Genomic DNA, 24263 nt, shown 5'->3' on the forward strand with positions numbered 1-24263 from the left:
TGTAAGTGAATACTAAGCTACTGTCTTCTGCTGCAAACTTCCATGCTGCTTTTTTACTGAAATATCAAATTGTTAGGATTTAGCCCCAGCCAGTACCAACAAGGTCTCCACTTGCTCATCCCTCACCCCCACTGTGGGACAGGAGGGAGAAAATCCACCCAAAGCCTCATTAACTGAGACAAGGATAGGGAGGTTTTCATTGCCCAATTACAGTAATGGGCAAAAAACAGACTCAACTTGGGAAGAAGAAGAAGAAAACTAATTTACAAGGAGAAAGAGAAAACATGACCAGATCTCAATACCTTCCCCCACACACAATCCCTCCCTTCTTCTCAGGCCCGGATCACTTCACTCCCATCTCCCCCTCAGCATCACAAGGGGGTGCAGAATGGGGGTTTGGGGTCAGTACCCCACACCTTGTTTCTGGTGCTCTTTCCTCCTCAGGGAAAGGAGGACTCCTCACATTCTTCCCCTGCTCCAACGTGGGGTCCCTCTCATGGGAGAGAATCCTTCACGGACCCCTCTGACACGAGTCCCTCCACGAGGTGCAGTCCCTGAGGAACCCTCAGGTTACCAGAGGGTCACGGCTGCTGTGGGAACAGTCACCTCCTCCAGCACAGAGTCCTCCACAGCTGCACATCCACATTTGCCCCTCTCTGATCTCACACAGGCTGCAGCTCCACATCTCCCCACCTCTGACCCTTCACTGGCTACAAATCTCCACATTTACCCCACCGTGGCCCACGGGCTGCGGGAAAATCTCTGCTCAGGCACCTGTCCCCCTCCCTCTTCACCGACTGTGTTGTTTCTCTGGCATTTTTCTCTCATTTCATCCTCTACTCTGCTCTATGGGTTCTTTTTTCATATGTATTTTTGCAGTTTCATTTCCCCTTTCTTGAATATGTTACTGGCAGAGGCACATCCAGCTTCCTGTGTCTGTTTGGCCTTGGTGGGGCAGGGACTGGAACCAGGGGAGCTTCCAGCAGCTTCTCACAGAACTCAGCCCCTGCTTCCAAAGCACCACTGCACCAACCCAAGACAAACAATGCAAATTAATTTGTATATTTTGTCAGCGTCTGTTTTCTATGCATTTTCTCTCTCCAGTTATATATGTGATAGATATCTCATATAAGCACATGGTTTTGTGACTGTGAGAACAAACTGGAGAGCTGTAAGGAACTAGTTTCAAAGTTCTGAGGACATGGGTACTGGAGTCATGATTCCAGGTTCTTTATGGTAAAGGCTACAGCTGCTACTTCTGCTTTCCTAGGATTTTGCTAATTACATTGGCCTGATACAAGGAGGCTTCTCAGTTCACGTGATAGAAGTTGGTCATTTTCCTCTATGTTCTTTGGTGACAGTGCTTCAGGCCTCTGTGTGGAATTCTGATTGGGGTATAATGCTAAGGAAATGGAGCACAAAAAACTAGTGAAGCAAGTGCTGTGTAGAAAAGGACATGAGTACGTGTTTAAGCCTGTGGGTAAAATCTTCTGTGCCTGCAGTAAGCAATGAGCAAATGCTTAGAGTTGTACAGTGAAATTTGTGCTTCCAATAGCTGGAACTCCTTTGACTTTTGTATGGTTCATGCACAAATATAATTATATCCTTAAGTACCCTCCTGAATAAAGACTGTTATATTATGGTGATTATCAAGAAGAGCTTATTACAGAATTATGATACTCAGGGGAGACCTCTGAAGCTGTAGTCCAACACTGCCTGCTCAGATAGGGTCAAGTAGCTCAAGTTGCACAGAACCATGTCCAGTTGGGCTTTTAATATTTCAAGGGATGGACACTATATAGCCACTCTGCTATATAGACCTGTCCCAGCATCTGACCAGCCTCACAGTGTTTTATTGTCATCTTTCATTCTTTTTTCCACTAACTTTCCTCTGTATATTTAAATATCCCAGTAATATTTCTGTCTTTTTAGTCTTCTTGGGCTTTGATTAGGTGAATTTGCATCTGTTTTTAAAGTAGCTGCTAAATGCTGACACAAAACTGAGAGTCGTGTTGGTGTCTTTAACAGTCACTTCATTTTCATCTCTGGCTTTTCAGTGATTCAGGCCAAAGACTTAGATTCATGAAGACTTACAGCATGGAAAGCTCTGAAAGACCTTGCACAAAGTTCTTTCAAACTCAACACTGCTGGAGCTTCTTCTAGACTGCTGTCAGTTAAAGCATTCAACACTTGGAGGCCTCGTTAACTTTTTCAGTGCTTAATTGGAAAAAACAAAATTAAGTTCTTACAGAGGTCGAACTTCTTTCAAGATGTTGTAGATGTTCTGAACTGCATTATCTCTAGTACTACTCAGATGGCTCTTGGATTCACTTTAGGGAAATTTGTGAAAGGTGAAGTCTGGAGTTGATTTTCCTCCAATCGAATGGTGCTGCTCTTGGGCTTCCAGTAAATGCAGGTGCCTGGGAACAGGGCAGAAAGTCCATCAGCTGTAGCCCATCAGCTGGAGAACCTGGTGCTCAGCGCTCTTGGTTGAATCTTCTGAAGGCCAAAAATAAGCTGCAGCTGTGTACATGAGAAGAAAATGCAAGTGATTTCAATGATGTTTATGGTTTGGAAAGGCCCCAGGGAAATATTAAATCAGGGACCTCAAGACTCCAGTGTCAAAAAAGAGGCAAAGAAGTTAATATGGTTGAATTTGAGAGCTCCCTATGGCAGGCTCTGTTCAATAAAATCTGGTTATCTGAGGCACTGCCATTCCTCAGCACCTTCAGAATGCCTCTGCGTGTTCTTAGATGTCTTTTGTATGCTGATAAACAATTACTGGCCTTTCTTCCTTGTGATAAAGGAGGTGAAACCTCCTTTCAATCCTTGAAACCTTGGGCTTGTCTTTTCTCAGTGGTGCTATGGCTGGTGTTGACTTGCCTTAGTGCTCCTTTTACTTGGGACTCTTATTCTGATGTTTGGTTTTCCTGAGAGGGAGTCACAGCTTTCTTCATGTTGTTTTCATGTGATGTATCCTTCTCATTTGTTCTGTTTTCCTTTTGTTTTCATGCTTAGCCCCCAGAAAACAGCCTCTCTGTTCACTGCTCTTCTATGACTGCTCAGCCCAGTTGAGTGGGATGCTGATGGGCAGCTGATCAGATGCAGCCCCTCGGTGGCACCACCCCAAGCTCATAACTTTAGGATGAGCTTTTTGCTTCTGACTGGATAAACAAGGGGTGAGTGCTCAAGGGATGATTTTATTTCCTGTCAAGTGACCCATCACAGCACTCTTCTCAGCCTTTTGGCAAACACTGTTTCCAGAGCTGTTCCTAATCCAGGAAACTGAAGGCAGAGATGCTACTGCTGGAACTGCAGGCCCCTGTTCATCAGTGCTGCCTTCACTCGTGCTCTCTGCAGTGCTCTGAGGAGCTGCAGGGCCAGGGGCATTCCCCAGCAGGCAGGATGAACAGAGCTACCCCCTTCTGTGACGAGCACCATTATGGTACCTGTCCTCTCGTGGCCATAAGAATAAAACCCAACTTGGTTTATTCACCCATATAGCCATAGCCCAGCTCATCACCATGTGGTTGCTGGAACTGGATGGTGTGACAATTAGAAGTGGCTGGTAAGACCTTTGCAAGAATGTGAGGATGTGCATTGGTGTGGGGATACCACAGTGCACTTCAGCTGGAATTGTGAGTCACGTTTTTTTGCTTCTTAATTTGGAAAAGTTTTGTTTTTGTGAAAATGCTACTTCTCCAGCTCATAAACTCCCTTTTTTTCCTCTCCCTCATACAGCAGATATTTGATAATTAACAACAAATATCTAGATTTGGTTTTCCTCTAGTGTAAAAAAAATCAGTGATGTTTAATATGAAATGTTGTCTGCTGCCCCTTCAGTGAAGTCCTAAAAAGCAAAACAATAACTGGCTTGCATGCTTTAGAAGTCACAAATAACATTTTGAATGATTTGGATCATAAGAGTTGCATTAATTACCCCCTACAGATTTGCTCATAATCTAAACAGTTTCTTTATATGTTGTGCAACTTACAGCATGCTTATATTTCCAATAAGGTCCCTGTAGATAGTGTTTAATCAGCCACATGGCACAATATGTGTAAATGCCCTAAGTGTATGACTACATAACTTTATCCAGTGCAGTTATTTTCTGTGAAGACACAGCATGCAATAAAATAAGTAAAAAGTTTTAAAAGTAAGGCTTTACCATACCAAACACAAAGGATCAATTGCTATGTTGGCAGCTATTACAATTTCAAAATCACCATCCTTGAAAACAGTGCACAATGACAGAGGAACAAGTACTGGGAATTAACATCAGTCTGGCTTTTGCAGACAGGCAGGAAAATGGGTTCATGTCCTCTATAATCAAAGCATTTCCCTATAGCAAACCCTATAGGCTGGAGATGCTCAGCAACAAGATTTTCTCCTGGATCCAGCTTAGCTTTACAGAAGCACAGCTTGTACAGCAGGGGCATTCCTTGGGCAGAGCAGCATGGAGAGTGCAAACAGCTTTGTCTGCGCCTCTGACACCACAGAGGCAGGCGCAGGATACTTAAAAACCTCTGGTAACTTCAGCAAGAGCCTGGCTGCCTTTGGGCGAGCCCAGGCACCTGCCACCCTTGCTGGGAAAACTGCTGCTTTTCCCCTGGAGCTCCGTCAAGGCAGCCGGGGAGCACATCCCGGAGCGGGGAGCACATCCCGGAGTAGGGAGCATCCGTGGCACTGCCCCGCCCAGGGGCTGCAGCCCGGGCTCTGCGTGCGATGCGGGATGAGCCCGGCGGGCAGAGGGGACCGCAGCACCTGCTGCGGGGACAAAGCGGAGCTGGGCGGGGTCCGGGGCGGGCCCAGCAGGGCCCTCCCTTCGCTCCCGGCTCCGCCCGGCGGTTCCGCCCGCCTCGGCCCGGCCCCGCCGCGCCCGCCCGCCGGCAGGGAGGCAGAAGCCCGCGGGGCTGCTCGGCACGGACCATGTCGCCATGTCGGAAGTGAGGAAGTTCACGAAGCGGCTCAGCAAGCCGGGCACGGCCGCCGAGCTGCGGCAGAGCGTCTCGGAGGCGGTGCGAGGCTCCCTCGTCCTGGTGAGCGCCGGGCGCGGCTCGGGGGGCACCGCCGCCGGGACCCTGGTTCGGCCCGGCCCGGCCCGGAGGGGCTTTGGGCCCGCGGAAGTGGCGGCAAAGGGAAGGGGCACCCTGAGTCGAGCAGGGGATGCGTAGGGCAGGGGAGAAGGGGATGGAGAAAGGGCAGAATTAGACCGGGATTGGGCAGAGCAGGGGATGCGCAGGGCACGGCTGATTTGGGGTTGGGAAGCGCTGGGCGAGAGATGGGCAGGGCGCGGCCGAGCAGGGGAAGGGAAGGGCATGGACAGAATCCTCTCTTTGGGTTCCCCTCTGTGCCTTCCCATCCCACCATCTGCTCCACTTGCTGCCGCCGTGCCAGTCTGAGCGTGGTTCGGGGGTGCGGGGATCGCAGGGAAGGAGCAGTTCGCTGCCCGGGTTAGTGCTGGCGTGGGGGACCACGGATGAAGGAGAATTTTGCAGGGCATTGAGCAAACAGGTAACGGAGATCAGCCTGCATAGGGTGCAGGCAAGGTAAAATTAGGAAATAAGTAGGACAGGACTGAAGGGCATGGCCTGGCAAGGTGAGAGGGAGGCATTGGCGTCAACTGAGAGTTCAGTGTGTCCCAGGAATTATGCTCAAACGTCTGGAGCAAAAGTCACGTGCTGTATGGGATGCATTTCATGTCTGCGTGTGGGATGATGCTGCAGCAGGTTGTCTTTGTTGTGCTCACAGCTCTGCAAACGTTGGCTGCTGTACCCTGGGTGGATGCTGGGGTTGGATCAAAGCTTCCGTGGGCTTTGTTGCATGGATTTCACTGTTACTCATTGAATTACTCTAGCGTGCAGTCAACTTTGACCTTGACTTTGATGGAAGGTTAGTCAATGGGTTATGCAGAAAGCACACTACAAGTTCAGCGAATAATCACTATTAGTTCTCTACTGACAGATTAAATGGCCTATGCTGTTAAATTAATTGAGGGTTTGAAAAAATTCTAAAAAGGGTTTTCTTATAAATTTGCTGGGTTTTTAGCTGAAAAAGCTTTAGGAATAATCCGGTCTAATTTCCTAGTGCCATGCCTATTGCTTCTTACGTGCAGTTGTTCAGGGATCCTTATGGGTTACCCTGTGATTTGTCTTCCCTCTTCCATCAGCAAAACATAGAGACAAATGCTTTGTACAAATTGATGGAACCTCTCATTAAAAATGAAATTGTTCTTCTAGGACCTGAAGAGCATTGGTATCCTATGGGAAAATGTTTTCCTTGGTGCCAGTGCAAGGTGCCTTCTGTCAGAGAGGGGATGGTGGACCTAGAGATGAAAATAAAACTCTTACAGCAACCCAAAGGATCCACCAGAGTCCAGCATCCATCAGCAGCTACTTTCTTCCTGATCTGTCTCTAGAGTTTCACTGTCCACTCTGTCCCTGCCGACTCTCTCTGACAGGCAGATCCTCCAGAGCTGCTGAGCTGCTTAGTGTGTTTGCAGCCAAGTGCTGGAGGAGGCTGAGGGCAAGTGGCTCTGATTCCTAGGACTTGGCAGTGTTTCCTGCTTTTGACAGTTTAGCAGCAAGGGATAAATCCCAGCACTTCTGCATCATTAGAAAGAGCCATAAGACACTGCAGTGTTCAGGGAGCAGCTTGGGCACAGCAGGGAGTGTTAAGTCCCTAAGAGCAAGCGAATACTTTAATACTCCTCAAGACCATGAGGACACCTTGTCCCTTGGTGATCCTGTCAGATACCTTTGCTGTCTGCTTGCTTTGGGGTAATCATAACTGAGACCACAGGGATCTGTGGTGGTGAGTGTGGATGAAGTGAAGGGGTGTGGAGCAGAGTTCATGCTGTGTGTATTAGAGCACACAAGGAGTGGGCTCTGAGGGATAAGGGTTGAGGTGTGTGAGGTACTTTAAATGCATTGATTGAGCTCAGCATTTTGAGCGTTCAAGTCACTTCCTCAAGACAAGGAACTGTCTGGAGTAAAAAGCTGTTTGTAGTCAGTGAATGGAATACTAGCAAATAAAAACATCCCAGTGATGAAAGCATTTGGTGTTGTGGAAGTGGTTAGCTTGGATGGAGCCATAATTTGGCTGTTAAAGGAGATGCATCTCCAGCCAAGAGATCTGTGCTGTGTGTATCCAGCCTGAGCAAGTGTGATGTCTGCTAAGATGCAGCTTTGAAAGTCTTGCAGGTGCAGTGAAGCTCCTGGCATGTTGTTTCTGTTCCTGATATTCTCTTTGTCTCATGCAGGAGATTATCTACATTTCTCTTTGGTGCTCAAAGCTGGAGTGAAGTTGGTGGGAGTTTTGTCAGTGACTTCTGGCAGAGCTTTGGTCTTTTGAGCCTGTGAAAGAGCAATGTTGGATGGATGCAGTGGGGGTCAGACATCATCAGCAAAGGGATGCTGTCCCATTCCAAGGTGTCCTGGGGTACCTGTGTGCTACTCGTTGCCCTTTGGACCAGCTGCTAGGATGCAGTCAGTGCTATTCCTGATGTGGTATCAGTGAAGCTGTAATCCTGAGCTGTAGCAGCAAAAGTAACCTCATGTGGTAGGGAGCTCAGAGGCTCCCTGTGGATTTGGGATCAAGTGCAGCTTTCACTCAGAGCTCCTTTGTTACCTCTTAACTGCACCGGTGTTCTCAGCACCACTGCTGTTCTTCTGGTCTGGCATCACAATTGCAGACAAGGTGTTTACACGGGTCTGAGCCAGGAGAAACAGTTTAATGGGAATCCCTTTAAAGTCCATGCCCCTGTGGAGGGGAGTGGGAGCTCTGGGGGTGCTGGAGGCAGACAGGGTGGGTGAGAACACGGGTGCTCTCTGCCTGCTTTTCTTTGCAAAGCTGTAAGGCAGCTTGTATCAGTTTCAGCTTTGAATGGTCCTTGATGGGTGCCACTTGATCACAGCACAGCTGAAAGAGTTTTGGCAGATAAACAAGGTCACTTGAAATAAACAGACAAATTTAGCAAAAGCATAAAGTTGGCAGGTGGGATAAATGACATGCTAAAAGATGAAGGGAAATTACAAGATTTGGTCAGAGACCAGCAATCAAAGCCTAAGTGTGATAACTAAAAGCATTCTTAACTAAGAGATTACCTGCAGCATTTTAACTGTGGTAAAGGTAAAGTAAAGTACTGTTAGAAGTGCAATTTCTGAGCCAGAATACTAATACTAATAAAACCTGGAAGAGGCATCTAGGGTAGACCTCAAGGAGAGCAGCCAGGGACCCAAATTTGACACTTGGCTCAGACCTTCGGTGCAATCTCCCTCCTCCCATCCTCTCTGCATTCAGGATGTTGCTGAGTATTAATGGGAAAGTCACGTAGCAGGGCAGCAGAAACCTGCACTGAGGTGCTGGCCAACACAGGACCTGGACAGCTGCAGGAGCATGACAAGATGGAGATTAATTCCTGCCAGGAGGATGTAGATGTGTGCTCTGGTGTTTGGCCCCCCGTTCTGGCAGAGAAGCCCAAATACCTCTCTATCCCATCTTTGCTTTCTTCCCAGCAGTGTTGTGAGGCATTGTAGAGTTGAGCTGTTCATGTGCGTGTGAATGAGGTCTGTATCTTGGATCTTGTTGCACTGCCAGGAAAATAGCAAAGGACCTTCTGTCTCAGGATCCAAATCAGCTGCATGTGGTCACTTGTGCCCCTGTGTGCATGTTAGGCCAGGGCTGAGCCTCCCCTCTCTTTTTGGGAGCGATGTGCTCAGTACCTGCTGGGCCCCCACAAGGAGAGGGCTGTGTCTCAAGCCAGTTGCACATTTTCCAAAGGTGTCGTTCACTGTGTTGTGACAGAGAAATAAAATGTATGGGAGATCAGAGGAACAAGCACCTGACAAAACCCTGCCAATCCATTTTCCCACAGTGCTGCCAAAGCCAGTCATCTGGTGGCAATTTTAAGTCTCCTACCATTGCTCTGATTTTCTTCATTTCTCTACAGACTAACTGGACATATGTTAACTTTTTTACCTGAGAGGTTTACAAAGGATGCAAAGCCAGAGCATCTTATCTGAGAAGGAGGAGCTGCAAAGGCTTTACCCATGTTGAGTGTCAGCCAGCCCAGTGGTGCATCGTTAGTGGCAGGTGGTGACAGACAGGCACAATCAGAGCTCTCAGCCACACATCTGCATGGGCAGGAACTTCCAGCAATTGCAGTGTAGGAGAACCACTGCCTGCAAACAGCTGCATTGGTTCCTGCCATAGAGAGGTATTCAAACTGAGTGTCTGCTCTTCTGTGTTTCTTTGTGCTTTCAGATTTGCTCCCTGAAACCTCTCTGTGAGGTGGCAGGCAACGTGCCAAGAGAATGATTTCGTTTGATCCTGGATGGGCTGGGCTTGTATGGGTGGTTCAGTTTCAGTCAGATGCAAAATAGGAGATGAAACGGATGAAAAGCTCCTTAGCTTTGATATTAAGAAGGTTTTGACTAGAGGCAAAAAGGCATTTTGTTATTTCTGTGGTTTATTTCAGCTTAAGCTATATTATTAGTGTCAGAACTTATACTCACATAGAGAAAATCAGCTTTCTGCGTCGAATCCTCTTTTAATAAGCTACATTCACTTTGATCAGTGTGAGGTCTGTTTATATGCAGCATTTGTAGTGATCTTGGTGCTCTGGAGAGACACAGAATATATGCATTTTCTCCCTCAGATGTAGCCAGTACACTGTGTTTGCATAATTTAAAAAGAGACCTGTATGAGGCATGGGAGGAAATTCTGCCCCTGCGTCAGTGGGAGTTTTGCTGTGGTTCAGCCAGGGCAGGTTTTGCCTGATGTGGCAGGGTGCCTTCAGCATCTGCCACCCTGGTTTGCTTCTGTGACTTCTGTGAAAGTGTTTATGGAGAGATTATTGCTCACAGGGGCTTATTCAAGAGAACACTTAAATGCATTCTTAAAATTAATCACAGGCCTTCGTGAATTTGGGCTCATGCTGTAAGGGACTGAATTTAGCTCAGTGCTGGCTGGGTGCTGTGCCATGGCAGCCTATCCTATGCACATGGCTTGGTTTGCTCTTGCCTGAGCCCACACTGGTGGTGCAGTGGGTGAAGGGCATCATTTTAGGGAGAGGAGCAAGGTCCCAAGTACCCTGTGCAGCTACCTGGGGCAGCTTAGACATCTTTGGCATCTCTCTTGTCAATACCCAGTCCAGAAGAGATGAGACAATGCCTTGCTCACCAGTGCCCTGAGGAATTAGTGCTATAGGATGAGCTGTAGTCAATACATTAATTTCTTGTGGTTTTTGGAGGTTACCACAAGCTTTTAATGGTCACTGAATGCCCAAGGCATCATTTAAATATGTTGTCCTGCCCATTATAGGAAAGCTCTAGGAAAAGAACAGAGCATCCAGCCCTTACACACATGTGCATATACTTCTTACCACGTTTTGCTAGCCATGTGCCCAGGGTTTTAGCACTTGCTGGGAATGGTTTGTTCTGTGCCAGTGACAGTATTGGGAAAATGCAAGTGTCCCTGCACTGACAGCATCTGCCCAGACCTGCCACCATCAGTGCAGTGACACTCCTGGAACAGATGGTTGGTGGTGTCTGCAGACAATGCCAGCAATGCGGGTGAGTATTTGGTGCACTCAAAATCAGGTGAGGGGATGACTCTTGGGCTTTGTTTCAGCCTTTTCTGATATCTGGAGATATTTGTAGAGATTTCCTCCCCAGGACCAGGACCATTTGAGCCTGGACTACCTGCTGTAGTGTCTATTGTAGTGTCCTTTTATATGTGCAGCTTGGTGGCTCTTACAGTGTTTCACTGAGCCCTTTGCACACTGATTTATTATCTCTAATGATGCAAAATTACACAAAGCTTTTGACATTTGTGTGGCTTGAGAATGTCACAGTCACTGTCACACTCAGCAGCTGAACAGCAACCAGGCTTCAGAAATGCATGGGCTTTAGCTTCCCTGGTTAATTGGCCTCCTCACTTCTGTCCAAGAAATAAAACTGTGGTTTCATATGTCTTTGTGGCCACTGCTGTCATCTCAGAAATACTGAAGTATGTTTCCCTGCCACCATCTCCCTCCCTCTCTTTCATTGCCTTAAAAGTTACAAATCAAAGCTCTCCCTTGCTGGCTCCTCTTTCCTTCAGTACATCCCTGACTTAGCTTTTCTCTGCCTCCTGCTGCTTCTCTAATGGGGTCAGGTCTGCTTGTTCCTGACCCCTTTCTCACCCCTCTCTTTTCTTGCTGAAATACAATTTTTTTTTCCTCTCCCTTATTAATATCTCCTGCCACAGGGCTGTCCCCAGGGAGCAGGTGCAGCTGTAAGGACACCCTGCCTCTCAGTCCAGGGGGCTTCCAACCCCATCATCCTGCTCCATGGCTCCATGCTGGGTGACATCCCCACTGCAGCCTGGCCCCTCTGTTCCCAGAGTGAGGACTCAGCACAGGTGCAGCCAGAAAGATGGATGTGTCCCCTGTGCAGTGACAGGACCTGCTCATGTCAGAGTGCTGTACTTTGCTCTCTGTAGAGCAAAGATGCTCTCATGTATATAACTGCATTTTGGCAGTGGTCATTGGGCTGTGGGTTTGGGCTGCCCTGCAGTGTCTGTGGGTGGAGCAGGGCACATCTCCTGGCAGGTCTGGAGGAACTCAGGTTGGCACCTGGCCCCATGCCTGCCAGGGCTCTGCCAGCCTGCCAAGCCCATGGTTCTACAGCTCAGCCCTTGGGGACAAAGAATTAATTGGACTGGGGGACCTGAGGGAAGTGCTGTGCCTGATGGAAAGGGGTAGAGGAGCACAGAAAGACCAGAGGCTTGGCAGGAGCTGGGTTTGGGATGGGAGCAGGTAGGAAGGGCTGTCAGGAGAGGAGAAAAGAGCCACCATCACTTGATGATGATGATGATGATGGTGCTGGCTGGCGTGGGCTGGACAGCTGCCAACAGACGGGTGCTTTCCATGACAGTGTGGGGAAAGCTGCATTGACCTTAGAGAAGTTTCCCTCGAAGTTCTGCCTTTCCCTCTGTCTGGGGAGCCCTAAGCACTGCCCTGACTCTTTGCATAATGCTGGAGAACATATGGATGTCTTCATCTGGGACAAACTTTGAGGTGGTTCTGCCAACACCAGCATTTGGTGGGTTGAGGTGTTGTTGAGCTGGTCAGCTGCAGAGCCCATCCACAGACCCTTCAGCATTTCCTGGGGAGTGTAACTTACCAGCTCCTGCAGCCTCCTGTGTCTGCACCATTGCCTGTAAGACTGAGCATAGATGAAAGGCTGAGACAAGCAACATCCTGGGCTGGTTAAACCACCACTGACATCTCTGGAGGTGTCTTCATTCTGGGCATGTTTGTTGTATTGCTAAAGCAACCCAGAACTGGCTTGTGAGTTCCTGCTCCCCCGAGATGCTGTGGGCTTGGGCAAGTGTCTTCAACATTGTGTGGCCCCCTTCATGCCCCAGTGAGACCCTGGAGAGTTTTGCCTGATGCCTTCAAGGGGTGGCTGTGCACTTGGCTTGGCCCTGTGTAAAAGTGGTTTCTTGAGTGAAAAACAAGGGTTTTTAAGAAGTTTTTAAGGCAGGAAAGGGAGGAGTTCTGCTTATGTGCAATTAATTGGTTTAAGATGTTCTGAAGCTGGCTATTTTAGAACTGGATGCTAAATATAAAACTGATACTACATAAATAAATTACGAAATACCAGTGACATCTGAAAAGCACTTTGGGATGCTCCAGTTAAGAACTTACATAAATAACATGTATCACTGTCATTGTAATTACTATTTTCCTTTTTTAGCATGCCTGTGCTTACAGAATGTTTTGAGAAGTCGTATCTGATGGAAATTCAGCTGGCCCATAGAAACAAACATGCTTTTGCCAGTTTCTGTTAATGCTGTTGTTTTCAGAGGAAAAAGTTAAAGCCGTGCTATGTTTTTTTATCTTTCATGCTCTGCAGCAGATGCTCAGCTTCAGCTGGATGCAGATGCAGCTCTGCTGACTTAGAGCTATGCTGATCCCTCCTTCTGCTCCTCATGCAGAAGGGCTGGATTTGAGCCAGGATGTACCCGTGCAGGCAGGGACATGAGGGACTTCAGGTGTAGTGTCTGGAGACTGGAGAAGCCCTGGCAGCTTGTGTTGAGCTGTCGCTGGTGTCTCTCATGCAGAAGCACTCAGTGATCCTAATGAAGGTCAGGGCACAGGGGACAAGGGTACTGAAAGTAATCTCAAGTGCTTGTCCTAATTCAGTGCCCTGTGCAGGAGCAGTGCTGGATCCCCTGAAATGTCTGTTTATGTCAGAGGTGGACCAAGCCCTCAGTTACCACTATTCCTAATGATTCTGCACTTGTTCAGAGCACTGGTCAGAGGGGATGTGCAGAGGTGATGTGAGAAGGTGAGGTGCAGGTGGCTGGAGCAGGTTCTGACTTCTCCCAGGTTAGCTATGAGCTCTCATTGCTACAGTGCAGTGCAGTTCTTTCTGACTGCTGGTTTGAGTGATTGATCCACTTCTAAATAAGTGGAAGAGCCATATGCTGATTATTCTGACTTCCTGGAATTCCTAAGCCAGTTTGAAGATGTTTCAAGGCCTGAAATATTTGTATTTGCCAGGCCTAAGCAAGCCTCTCCAAGCTGGTGTGTTACACTGATGCTGTGGCACTCTCAGAGAAGTGAGAATAGCTGCAAACACTTGCTTTGTCACTGAGGAATTGGGCATTACATTGAAAAAGGAGACATCCAGGTTACAAAATACCCAGAACCCAGTCTGCCCTCTGTGGTGCTCAGATGAGGTTCTGCTGCCTCCCGGGGCACTGAGATAACTTTTGCACAAGACTTGAGCAGGGGGGAGGGAAGAGCAGGAGAGGGGAAGGTCTTTGCTTCGTGCTTTTGGGTGGAAAGCCTGAGTCATTTCCACTGCAACGGTACCAGAACTGTGTTCCTGTCCTCCCCTTGCCTGTCACATGGCTTTTTACGTCTCAGAGAGCTCCTGTTTGATGCAGCCACCTCCATTTAATGCAGACTAGAGGGAAAGAGGTGTACAGCAGCCTTGTGCTGTCTGTACAGTGTTTCAGAGCTGGAGTGTGGCACAGGCTGGCACATAACTCCTGGATGGAGATGGGAATGTGGGGACTCTCACCAAGGCCCCTGGAAATGATGCTCTTGCAGGTGTGTCTCCTCCTGTCCACCTGCTGAGCTCTCCATTGCCCATTTCTGGGTGTAAAGCAACAAAGCCAGTCCTGTGGCTTAGTGTGGGGAAGGAAGAGTCTGGTTGCCTGGACTGCAGCTGGAAAGACATTTGTTTTCCAGGGCATAGGATGTGTACTGCAGGGGGAAAAGGAGGTGCTGGGGTACTCTGCCAAAGGAATCACCTAACAAGTGCCCTGGGAGCCCACACTGCCTGAGGGAGCATCTGTTTGCTGCTGGGAGAAGAGAGCCCTCTGAGGGCTGGCATGCCCTATGGCCATGTGCTGCTATCTGCTCCTGTGTGTTGGCCCAGCCCCTGCAAGCCTGTGTCCTGTGTCCTCTTTCTTCTCTGGGCCACTGAGCACCCATGTGCTGTGGGCATCCTCACAAGGCAGCACTGCCAGCTTCGTGCTGGGATGCAGGATTTGGGTGAGCAGGGAAGGGGTGCAGGATGGGCCACCCTTCCTCTCGTGCTCTTACTCTCTGACCAGTGTGAAAATAGTTTTGGCCTGCTCTACCCAGCTTTATTGACTATTTTTTGTGGTTTTGCCGTGGCTGATGTCTGTGCATCTCCTGCCCTTAGGTCCAGCTGAGCTCTGGTTCCACAGCAGGCTGCTGTGCACAAGCTTGCCATCAGCCCGGGAGAGATGATGCTTCATTGCCTCCCTTCTGATTTCCTCCCAAAAAAGTGGCTTTGCTGAGACGCCCACAAACCTCTTGGCAGCAGCAAGGCAGTCATGTTGTGACTGCTGCCATGTGTGCTGGCTCACGCCGTCTCCCAGTTTTCTCTTCCTCCCCCAGTTCTGATTCCACCTCTTCCCTCTCTCCTGTGCATGTGAATGCAAAGTCTTTGGGGTACAGACTTTTTTCTCCCAGGGGAAATGGTAGATTCCCCCACTTTGGAAAGTTTGAAATCTCAGCTCCACAGGGTGCTGAGACATCTCACATAAGCAGTGATATTAGAAGGGCTGAACCAGATGATCCTTGAGGTCCCTTCCAGCCTGGCATTCTGTGATTCCGTCATGCTGGCTTTGCAAAGGGTTATGGCAGTTCCAGACACTGGATTCCCAAGCTCAGGATTTCTCACTTTTCATTGGTCTTTCTTATGCCCAAGTTCCTGGAACGATGAATTAGGTTTGAATCTCAGCTTTTTTTAAAATGAAGCTGCATACCCCACCCTGCAAACTTGAGTTAGAGCATGGAAAGGGGATCAGATGGCAGTGCAGGAACTGGAGGCAGAAAAAGTAAGGAATCATTAGTGTGCTATTAAAATAAAACAAAATTAAAACAACAAACAACAAAAAACTCTTAAAGACTCCAGAATTTGGGAGAGCCCCGACCCAAGATTGTTGAATTTCAGTATTTGGAAAATCTTTTTATGGATAGAAATTCCTTGGTTCCATGTGTCCATATGCGTTGCCAAATGAGTTTTCTCAGTTCCCATTTAAATTCTCCTATGTACAGTCAAGTTGCATGAGCAAAATAAAAAAAAAAAAAGTGTTCTCTTTGCAGCCTTCAAGGTATCCTTGCATTTCCAGATTGCTCATTGCAGTGGGACGCGATCCCTTGCTCCCCTTGGCTGTTGCCAGTCTCAAAAGTTATGTGACCATGACTGGTATGTTCAAAGGGTAGTTTATGCTTCCTTTTTTCACCTTTTAGCTTTTAATCAATTCCCCATATTGACCCTGCCTCCAATTTAATGTGTATTTCAACTACTTGGCCCTTTGGGTTTTGTTTTAAAATGTGGTTTTCCCAGGCTTTCCACATGAGTGCAACTGATGAGGCAGTAGAGAGGCTGTAAAAATGCTCGCTGAATTTTGAGAAACAGTAGAAACAGCCCAAAACAATACGTTTATTTGTACATGTGGTCCCTCCTATTTCCTCTTCTCTCTTCAGCTGCTCCAAAGAACCATCACTTTTAATATTTGGATCACTCATCTCTCTGGTTGCTCTGTGAGCACTAAGCAGAGCTTCTCTGCGGAGGAAGAAAACACCGGGTGCTGGGTGATGGCAAACCCACGAGTTTTTTCAGTGGAAGGCACAGAGGAAGTGTTGCAGTGCCAGGCGGAAATGTGTGTTTGGGTGTGAGTGTGTGTGTGGCCCTTAGCACCCTGAGAAGCCAAAGCCAAGCAGGGTGCAGCTCTTGGGCAGAGCTGTGGCTTGCTGGGTTTGGCTTCTGCCACGCAGCGGGGAGCACCCTGGGGCTCGTGTGGGTGCAAAGGGATGGGCAAAATGATGGGTTAAAGTGGAGCCAAACCAGAGAGGTTTGCTGTGCTCTTCTCTGGATATTGTTTGAAATGAGAGCCAGCCTGAAAGGACTGATAACACAAAAGCTTTCCTTTGACTGCTGCTTTTTTTAAAAAAAAAAACGTTGTTCCTTCACTTTCTGTACGTTCACATTGGTTGGATTGTACATGCCATCCTGGGAGAAAAGGATCACAGAAAAACATTAATAACATAATTAAAACGTGGGCATTTTTGTGTTATATACAGATGCAGAACACCAGAAGACAGGTGGGCACTGGTTTTCAGGCAGTGAAAGTTTAAAACAGAAATGCTCTTTCCTGCACTTCCCCACATGAATTATCTCCAGCTGTCATTGTGGGTCTTTGTTTATAAAGCAAAAATAAGGATTCTTTTTTAAGCTTTACAAATGGATACAGAAAGGTGACAACTTAATCTGACTTTTTAAGATTCCCCCCTCTTGGTTAATGGGTAAACCTTTCCCTCAGACTCTCTCTGGTGGTTTCTATATGGTGGGGGGGGTTGTGCTTAGGCTAGCACAGGGCTGGAGGATGAGCAGGACACTGGGGATGAGAACCTTTATTTAGGGTTTTCCTTGTGCCAGTCTCTTTGTGCTTGCCCTTGGCCAAAGAGCCTTGCGTTGGTGTTTGCGGGCATGTTTCTGTTGAAGTAATTTCATTGAATTTCCTGTTAGAATGCCAGCCAGCTTGCTTGCTGGTGGAGTCAGAACTCTTAACAGATAGGCTGTTGTTTTGCCTGTGCCTTTGTCCAGGCAGAGCCTCATGACCCAGCCTGGATGCAGGCTTGAGCACAGCTCTGCGTGGCTGCATGCTCAGGGAAGCAGAGGGACAGAGAGATCAATGTGTGTTTTTTGGGAATAGGTTGGTGTTTGGGGCTTGAAACAGTGGTGGGGATTGTTTTGTTTTGGTTTTATTTTTTTTTTGAGAGGTGAATGGGCTCATCTGGGAGGGTGCACTGCCCACTTGTTGACATTTGATTTAAATTGTGTTTGTGTGGTTTTCCACCAAGAGGTCTTTTCCACAGGGTTTGATTTTGGTGGGCTGCAGTGCTTTGGGCTAGGAGGTGCTGATAGGTATGCTCAGGGTGCTGCAACACAGGGGCCAAGGGAGAAAACAGCTCAGCCCAACCTACCCATGTGGCTGGTGCACAAAAGGTCAGAGGAACCCAAGGAGCATCACAGAGCACCCATCTGCCTGCCCAGGGTGCAGAGCTGCTGCTCTGGCAGCACTGAGTGCACTTTTCTTTCCTGCAGAAATGGGTTGGTTTTGGTTCTGGATTGGCAGCCTTTCTTTGTAGTTGGATATTGGCTTTCCCTGTGGGGGAATTTGTGGTTTCTAAGACTCTAATTGCTTTAGTGTAATAGTTTTTTCTCTGCTTTCATAATGACTTTGGTGGGTGCCATCTGCTGTTGTGACAGTGCTGAGCACCACGAGGTTGAGCCCTGAATGCTTTTTGTGCATGAGGTGGGTATTTTTTCAGAAAAGCTAAGACTTTGAAATCTTATTTTCAGGGTTTAAGGCTTTACCTCCAGACTTGTCGGTTCAGTAGACTCTAGGGTGGGCCAGTGGGTAAAAAATACTTGTGTTGGCTTCCTTTTTTCTCTACAGCTCTGTTTGCAGAGGCAGCATCATACCTGATCTCACTGGGCAGCCAGGACAGTTTGGGATGGACAGAGGAGTCTGTGTTTCCTCAATGGCAGGCAGGGCACAGGCCACATCCTTACATGAGCAGCTGCTTTGCTTGCAAACAGCTTGACCTACATCTTTTGGCTTCACTTTAGAGCCACTGTTATGGCTCCTGTCATGTCCTGTGGCAGCCTGGCTGTGTTGTGCTGGGTGTGAGCATCTCCAGGCACAGTGCTGAGGGTGATGGAGGGCTGTAGTTTGCTGAAACAGGAAAATTACACAGCTTGGGTCAGGAGAGCTTTAGGGACTGCACTTCTAACCCCTCCAGAAGAGAAAGGCCTGCTTGTGGGTGCTTCAAAGATCATCTGGGTGACAGCCCTCAGCAGCCCTGCTACCCCACATCTCTCCCCTCCTGGAGCTCCCTGGGTCATTGGCTGCATGTCCCAGAACTCATCTGGCCCTCGTGGGATGCAGATCACAGCACCAGACTGCACAACTTATTTTGTCCAATATCACTAAATCAAGAAGAGTGGAAGGTCTGTGGTGATTTACTTTAAGGAGCTTTTTCAGTGCTGCACAGGTTTTGAAGAGTCTCATGAGAGGATATGGGACCCTTTGCAGTCACAGTATGTTAGGGGTTGGAAAGGACCTGTGGAAATCATCCAGTTCAGCTCCCTGGTCAGAGCAGGATCACCTGAAAGAGGTTGCACAGGATGGCATCCAGGTGGGTTTTGAATGTCTCCAGAGATGGAGACTCCACCATCTCTCTGGCAAGCCTGGTCCAGGACTCTGCCACCCTCAAAGTAAAGAAATTCCTCCTTATTTTTAGATAGACCTTTCTATGTTCAAGTTTATGCTCTTTACCTCTTGTTCTGTCACTGGGCATCACTGGAAAAAGACTGACCCCAGACTCCTGACACCAACCCTCTATGTATCTTGAAGTGTTGATAAGATGCCCCCCTCCATCTTCCCCGGAATAAAAAGACCCGAGTCCCTCAGCCTCTTCTCATAAGAAGAATCTAGTCCCCTAATCACCTTCGTAGCCCTTTGCTGTCCCCTCTCCAGCAGGTCCCTGTCCCTTGGGAACTGAGAAGCCCAGAAGTGGACACAGGACTCCAGATAGGGCCTCACCAGGGCAGTCCTTACTCTTTAATTGTCATCAGATCCCACGATCACTCCCAGGACTTTGTCTTGGTGGTCAACAGAGATGCCAAAGATAGGCAAGAAATACTAGAAATAGTACCAAGACTCACCTTTGAAAAAGAACAACTTTAGAAACAGAACCCCAGTTTCAGGATCATGTTGCAAAATAGAAAAGAACTGAAAATATTGTGTAATAAATAGGGAGGCCTAAGTTCTGGGTACCCAAAGCCACTATTTAATGCCATAGTGATTTGAAAGGCTCTTAGAGACAATCTGATTTACTGTTACAGCTGCTGTCAGGACAAGGTGAGAGGGGGAGCTGATGCAAGCCATGCTTGGGCTGATGGCACTGCTCTAACCAGGTCACACTACTGAGTTTTGCTGGGATTGCTGCCATGATTAGCAGCAAGAAAAGCAAATTGGGAGGTTGGCAGAAAGCTGTATACCTTGTCTGTTGGGTCCTGCCTGGTCTCACAGGGTGGGCAAGCTTTGGAGTTGCCTGGCCCCAGACCTGCAAATGGGACAGCAGCTTGTGAATGTCCTGTTAATTCACACTAATTTGCAAAGCTTGGCAGATTTTCAGAGCACATAGTGTTATCCTGAAATGGGACCAGTGTTTCAGATGCTTAACCAAATTCAATTAACACAGTTAAAGTGCACGAGGCTGAGAGAAAATGGTTCCTTTTCTCCATCTACCTATTGGGCTTTTGGGACACCTATTTCTCAGGTGTCTTCATTTGTTTGGTGAGACTCCTGTGGAGCTCAGATCCTGATGATGCTTCCAGGATCCAGGATGCCTCCTGTGCAGTGGGGCTGACAGCATCTGCCACCCATCAAATTCACTGGGGAACAGCAGCACCCGGGCAGGCTGGCACCCAGCATGAGCTGTCTGCTTGGTTCTCCCACTGATGATCCAGTGGGCTTCTGCTGTGATGGCTACAGTGCCAAACAGACCCTGTTTGATTTTTTTTAATTCTTGTTTTTTTTATCAAGTACCAGAATATGGCTGAAAAGGAAAGTTATCAGTTTGTTTTTAGTGTAGAGTTTAATTTTCAAAACTGCAGTGCTAAGTGCCTGACTCTTGCTTATGAAATCTGAAGTCTAGGGCTGGGAGCTGGGATTACATTTTCCTACTTCAGAGGTTTGTGTTTTTCTCTCAGACTGTTTTCTGGGCTTGTAACACAACTGCAATTGTCAACATAATGGTGTTTTCCTGATAGTCATGACTCCAGGGATTTTGAAGAAGTTCTTGCTTCCCAGAAATGTAAATGTGAGCAGAACCGGGCCCTTGATTTTTCCAGCTTTCAGCTGTGTCTGAGGTGTGATTTATGGAGAAGGTTTTCCTGCCTTTCCAGAGGGATGCGGCTCTTCCTTCCACCAGATTCCATCTCTGGAGGTCATAGCACCTGGCTGGCTCTCTTCTCCCAGCAGCACATTTCTAGAGAGATCACAGCTCTCATCAGCTCCTCTAGCAGAACCAGCTTTGAGCTTGAGTGGATCCAGTGTAGGAGCCATAATTTTTTTTGAGCTGTACGGATGAGCTGCTTGTACATAAAGAGGCTGAAGCTTGCAGCTGTTAAAGCTGTGGCCTGTCTAGGAGGATTTTTTGCTCCATTAAGAAATTAGAGACTGTGCTTTGACAAGAGCAGCACAGTGCTTTGTTTGTTTCTCCCTGTAGCTTATTATCAGGCACAAATAACTTAACCCCTCATTTCCCTCTCTGTAAAATGTGCAAGTCAGTGGTTACCTACATCACATGAGTACCAGGCTGCTGAATTAGCAAGCAGTTCATTAGTAATACAGTTTGAAAATATCAGGCTAAACTAAGCACAAGATGTAAGTTACTGGTTATTTTATCTATTTTATATATATATAAATTTTATTATCTTCTATTTTTCCTGCAGGAAAAAACCAAAGTGGTTGAACCCTTGGACTATGAGAACGTGATCCTTCAACGCAAAGTTCAGATCTACAGTGATCCTCTCCGGGACCTGCTGATATTTCCAATTGAAGATGTATCTGTGAGTTTGTGCAGGCTGATTCTCTTGTTTGAGGCTCTCTCAGCCCCAATCCTGTTTATTTACCATAGAAAATTTCCACTGTTAATGCCACGTTGATTTTTGGCTGTGTTACTGACGCATAAATCAGAAATGACCTTCTGGTGCCCACCGTGTTTGTTTAGAGCAAGTATCAAGCCCTAAAAAAACAGTTTACACTGAAACCATGTTCTTTCTTTCTCTGCAGATCTCAGTCATTTGTCGGCAGAGAAGAACTGTCCAGTCTACAGTGCCAGAAGATGCTCTAAAAAAAGCTCAGAGTCTCTTTGTCAAAGAGGTAAGGGCTGAAGTCCAAGCAACGCCTGCCTTCAGCTATTCCTGCCTTAGGCAAGATGTTCTGCTGTAGCTCCTGGTCTGTGAGGTTGCAGATCACTTAGGTTTTCCTGTGTGTGAAGTACCAGTCAGTGGCAGAATGACCATGTCAGAGAGTTCTCACACATGCCTCTTGTGTGGTGCTTCTTTCCAGTGGTTATTGGATGCAGCAGACAAGGTCTGTGGCTTTGCATCACCTGCCTGAGCTGCAAGGTGTAGGGGGTGCAGCAGGGTGGGCTACACAGCCTCCCTGGAGCATCCCCAGGGCCACAGGTTTGTTCTGTAAAGTGCCATTCTCCTGGACCATTCCATCCAAGTGCAGTGAAAATACAGGCCAAGCAATTGTCAACGTCAGGTTAGAGTTACAACATTTCTAAGGGCAGAAAATTGGTACTTTCTGGAAAACAGTCCCCTCCCACATCACTTCTCCCTTTTTAAAGCCTTGGAGTGATGTAAATCCAAAATGAGCAGCTGTGTGGCAGACCAGATGCTGTGTGATTTTTGTCTGTGTGCTGAAAAGGTTCCTTATGAAATTCTGTATTGCAATACAAAACAAGTGAAGCAGCTTGTTCAGACCTTTTCCACTTGAGCTTACCTCACCCAGCAGTCTGTAACCATCCAGACTTGTGCAGGGTTTTGTTTTGGTTGGTGTAGCTTTCAAAGAGTCATATTGTTTTCCTTTCAGTGCATTAAAACCTACAGCTCAGACTGGCATGTGGTAAACTACAAATATGAGGAATACTCAGGAGACTTTCGGATGTTGCCATGGTAAGTGTTGTGCTCCCTTGGAATACAAATGCACAGTCACAGGACTGGGGTTTGGTCAGGCTTAGGAAAAACAGTCTGCCCTTTTTCCTGGGGCCTGTCCCACCAGAAGCATCCCCTCTAGATGTATGTGGTACTGAAGTTTAGAGAGCCAGAGGTTAATTTTAGGTCACTAAGCTGTGTCAGGGAAATGCTGACAATACTGCCAGTGTGGGTCAGTAGTTCACATGCTGTCCACCAATGTGCAAACAGCCCCCTCCATCTAAGATGAGGATGGATTGCAGTCTGGGCAGAATAAATAGTGTTGGCAATGTCTGCTTATCCCAAATTGGGAGCCTTGTTGTTCCCCTCATATTCTCTGCATGCTGGACATGGTGTTCCCACGATGAGCAGATCTTTTCTGTGCCCCATCACTGAGATGTAGTTTTACAGGTTCAGTCTGGTGGTGTATATTGCTGTTAATGCTGGAGATTTCTGTGCTCTGAAATGCTGGGCTGTGCCAGTGGTTCCAGTCCCAAAGCTAATTGGGTTTTTCAGACAGGGATATACATCTCAGATTGCTGCTGGATTTTCAGTTACTCTCTGGTGGTACCTCCTCTGCTCTTGCACTCCATGCTCCATGCACGTCTGGACCACTCTTCAGGCTGCTTGTACAGGCAGCATGATAAATGCTTTTTCTCATTAATCAGCCAGAATGGGGTCTGTTCTGAGGATATTGCAGGGAAATGAAGCAGCAGTGGGGCAACACTGTTGATCAAATAGTATTAAAGTCTGTGAATAATCTTGCAGTCTGATCTTGCTGCTTTTTTAGCAACATGGTAGATAAATCAGCCTGTGGCATCTCTGTGTTGCATAAATGCAAATCAGCAGAAACTCTGCAGAATCAGATGGCTGACATGGAGAAAGCTAATTACCTACTCATTGTGCTTAGTTTCCATGAAATGGACTCAGAATTTAGCTCTCTCCAGCTCTAATTGGCTGTAGGTCTCCAGTATCAGCTGGATCCAGCAGCAGCTGCAGGCTTGGAGGTCTCTTGTTTCCCTGTCATTAAAATGAAAATGTGTTGTGATTTCAGCAAATCCTTTAGGCCAGACAAGATTCCAAGCCATGTGTTTGAAATTGATGAAGACTTTGAAAAAGATGAGGTAAGGAGATTATTTTTAATTTTTTTTACATATTCTGCTCTAAGATCTGTTACAAAGCAGATTTCACAAGGCGAAGTCATCAATCAGTTCCCAGGAATGGCCTTCTGGTGAGATGCTTTGTACTGTGAAGATGGGACCAAAACAGAGACAGTGCCTTATTTCAGAGTATGACAAGATAAACTCTTGGAGCCAAGACTCTCCTAAACAAGACATGCAAGATTAGCCATAATATTTCTCATTGCTTTTTCACTTTAAATACTGCAACAGCAGAAAGGAAAAAAGGAAGCCAATTACTAAGTGAAAATCTTTGAACTGAAAGTGGACAATTTGGTTTTCAACTGCACCATGGTATTGGGATCCTTCTCTTAAAATGTTTTGTGCTCTGTCCCATAACCTGCAATTCTGAATCTGTCATTTCTCCCCAACAAATTCACAGTGTGTCAGTCCCATTCTGTATACACTGCACAAATGTTAAGAGGCATTTGCCTCCTCTGGGAGTTGCTGTGTTTGTGCTCACCTGGTTGCAGGGAAGATTTAAAGCCCTGGATGTGTAAGTCCACCATGGGGGTGGCTGAAGTGGAGGCTCTGACAATTGGGATGTCTCAAACCTGGTGCTCATTTTGGGTGATGCAGATGCCATTTTTCCCTTTACATCTTGCATTAGCTGCAGAAGGGAGGGGCAGCATATTTCTAGCTAAAGTACCATATGAAGCCAAATTCACAGACATGAAATTAAAAAGCTTTAGCTTACAGTGGGAAGAATTTAGCACAGCTGTTTAAAATCCACATGGCACCAGGATGCTGCTGCTGAGGAACTTACAGTGG

The 24263-nt window shown here is 47.2% G+C and overlaps 1 protein-coding gene across 5 annotated transcripts in view; it reads left to right on the forward strand.

The window, feature by feature from the left end:
- Positions 1-4861: 4861 nt before the first annotated feature.
- The window catches only part of DOCK11 (dedicator of cytokinesis 11), a 78374-nt gene continuing 58972 nt past the window's right edge, over positions 4862-24263 (forward strand). For 4 of the 5 annotated variants that reach the window (XM_071758269.1, XM_071758268.1, XM_071758270.1 and 1 more), the window contains exons 1-5: positions 4862-5040; positions 21064-21180; positions 21404-21493; positions 22214-22296; positions 23369-23438. In XM_071758269.1, the coding sequence (XP_071614370.1) occupies positions 4939-5040; positions 21064-21180; positions 21404-21493; positions 22214-22296; positions 23369-23438 (462 nt within the window). In that variant the 5' untranslated portion in view covers positions 4862-4938. The remainder of the gene's footprint in view (positions 5041-21063; positions 21181-21403; positions 21494-22213; positions 22297-23368; positions 23439-24263) is intronic. The other variant, XM_071758272.1, reaches the window with a different exon arrangement.

Source organism: Heliangelus exortis, chromosome 14 (assembly GCF_036169615.1).
Source record: "Heliangelus exortis chromosome 14, bHelExo1.hap1, whole genome shotgun sequence".
NCBI classification, from domain to species: Eukaryota; Metazoa; Chordata; class Aves; order Apodiformes; family Trochilidae; genus Heliangelus; species Heliangelus exortis.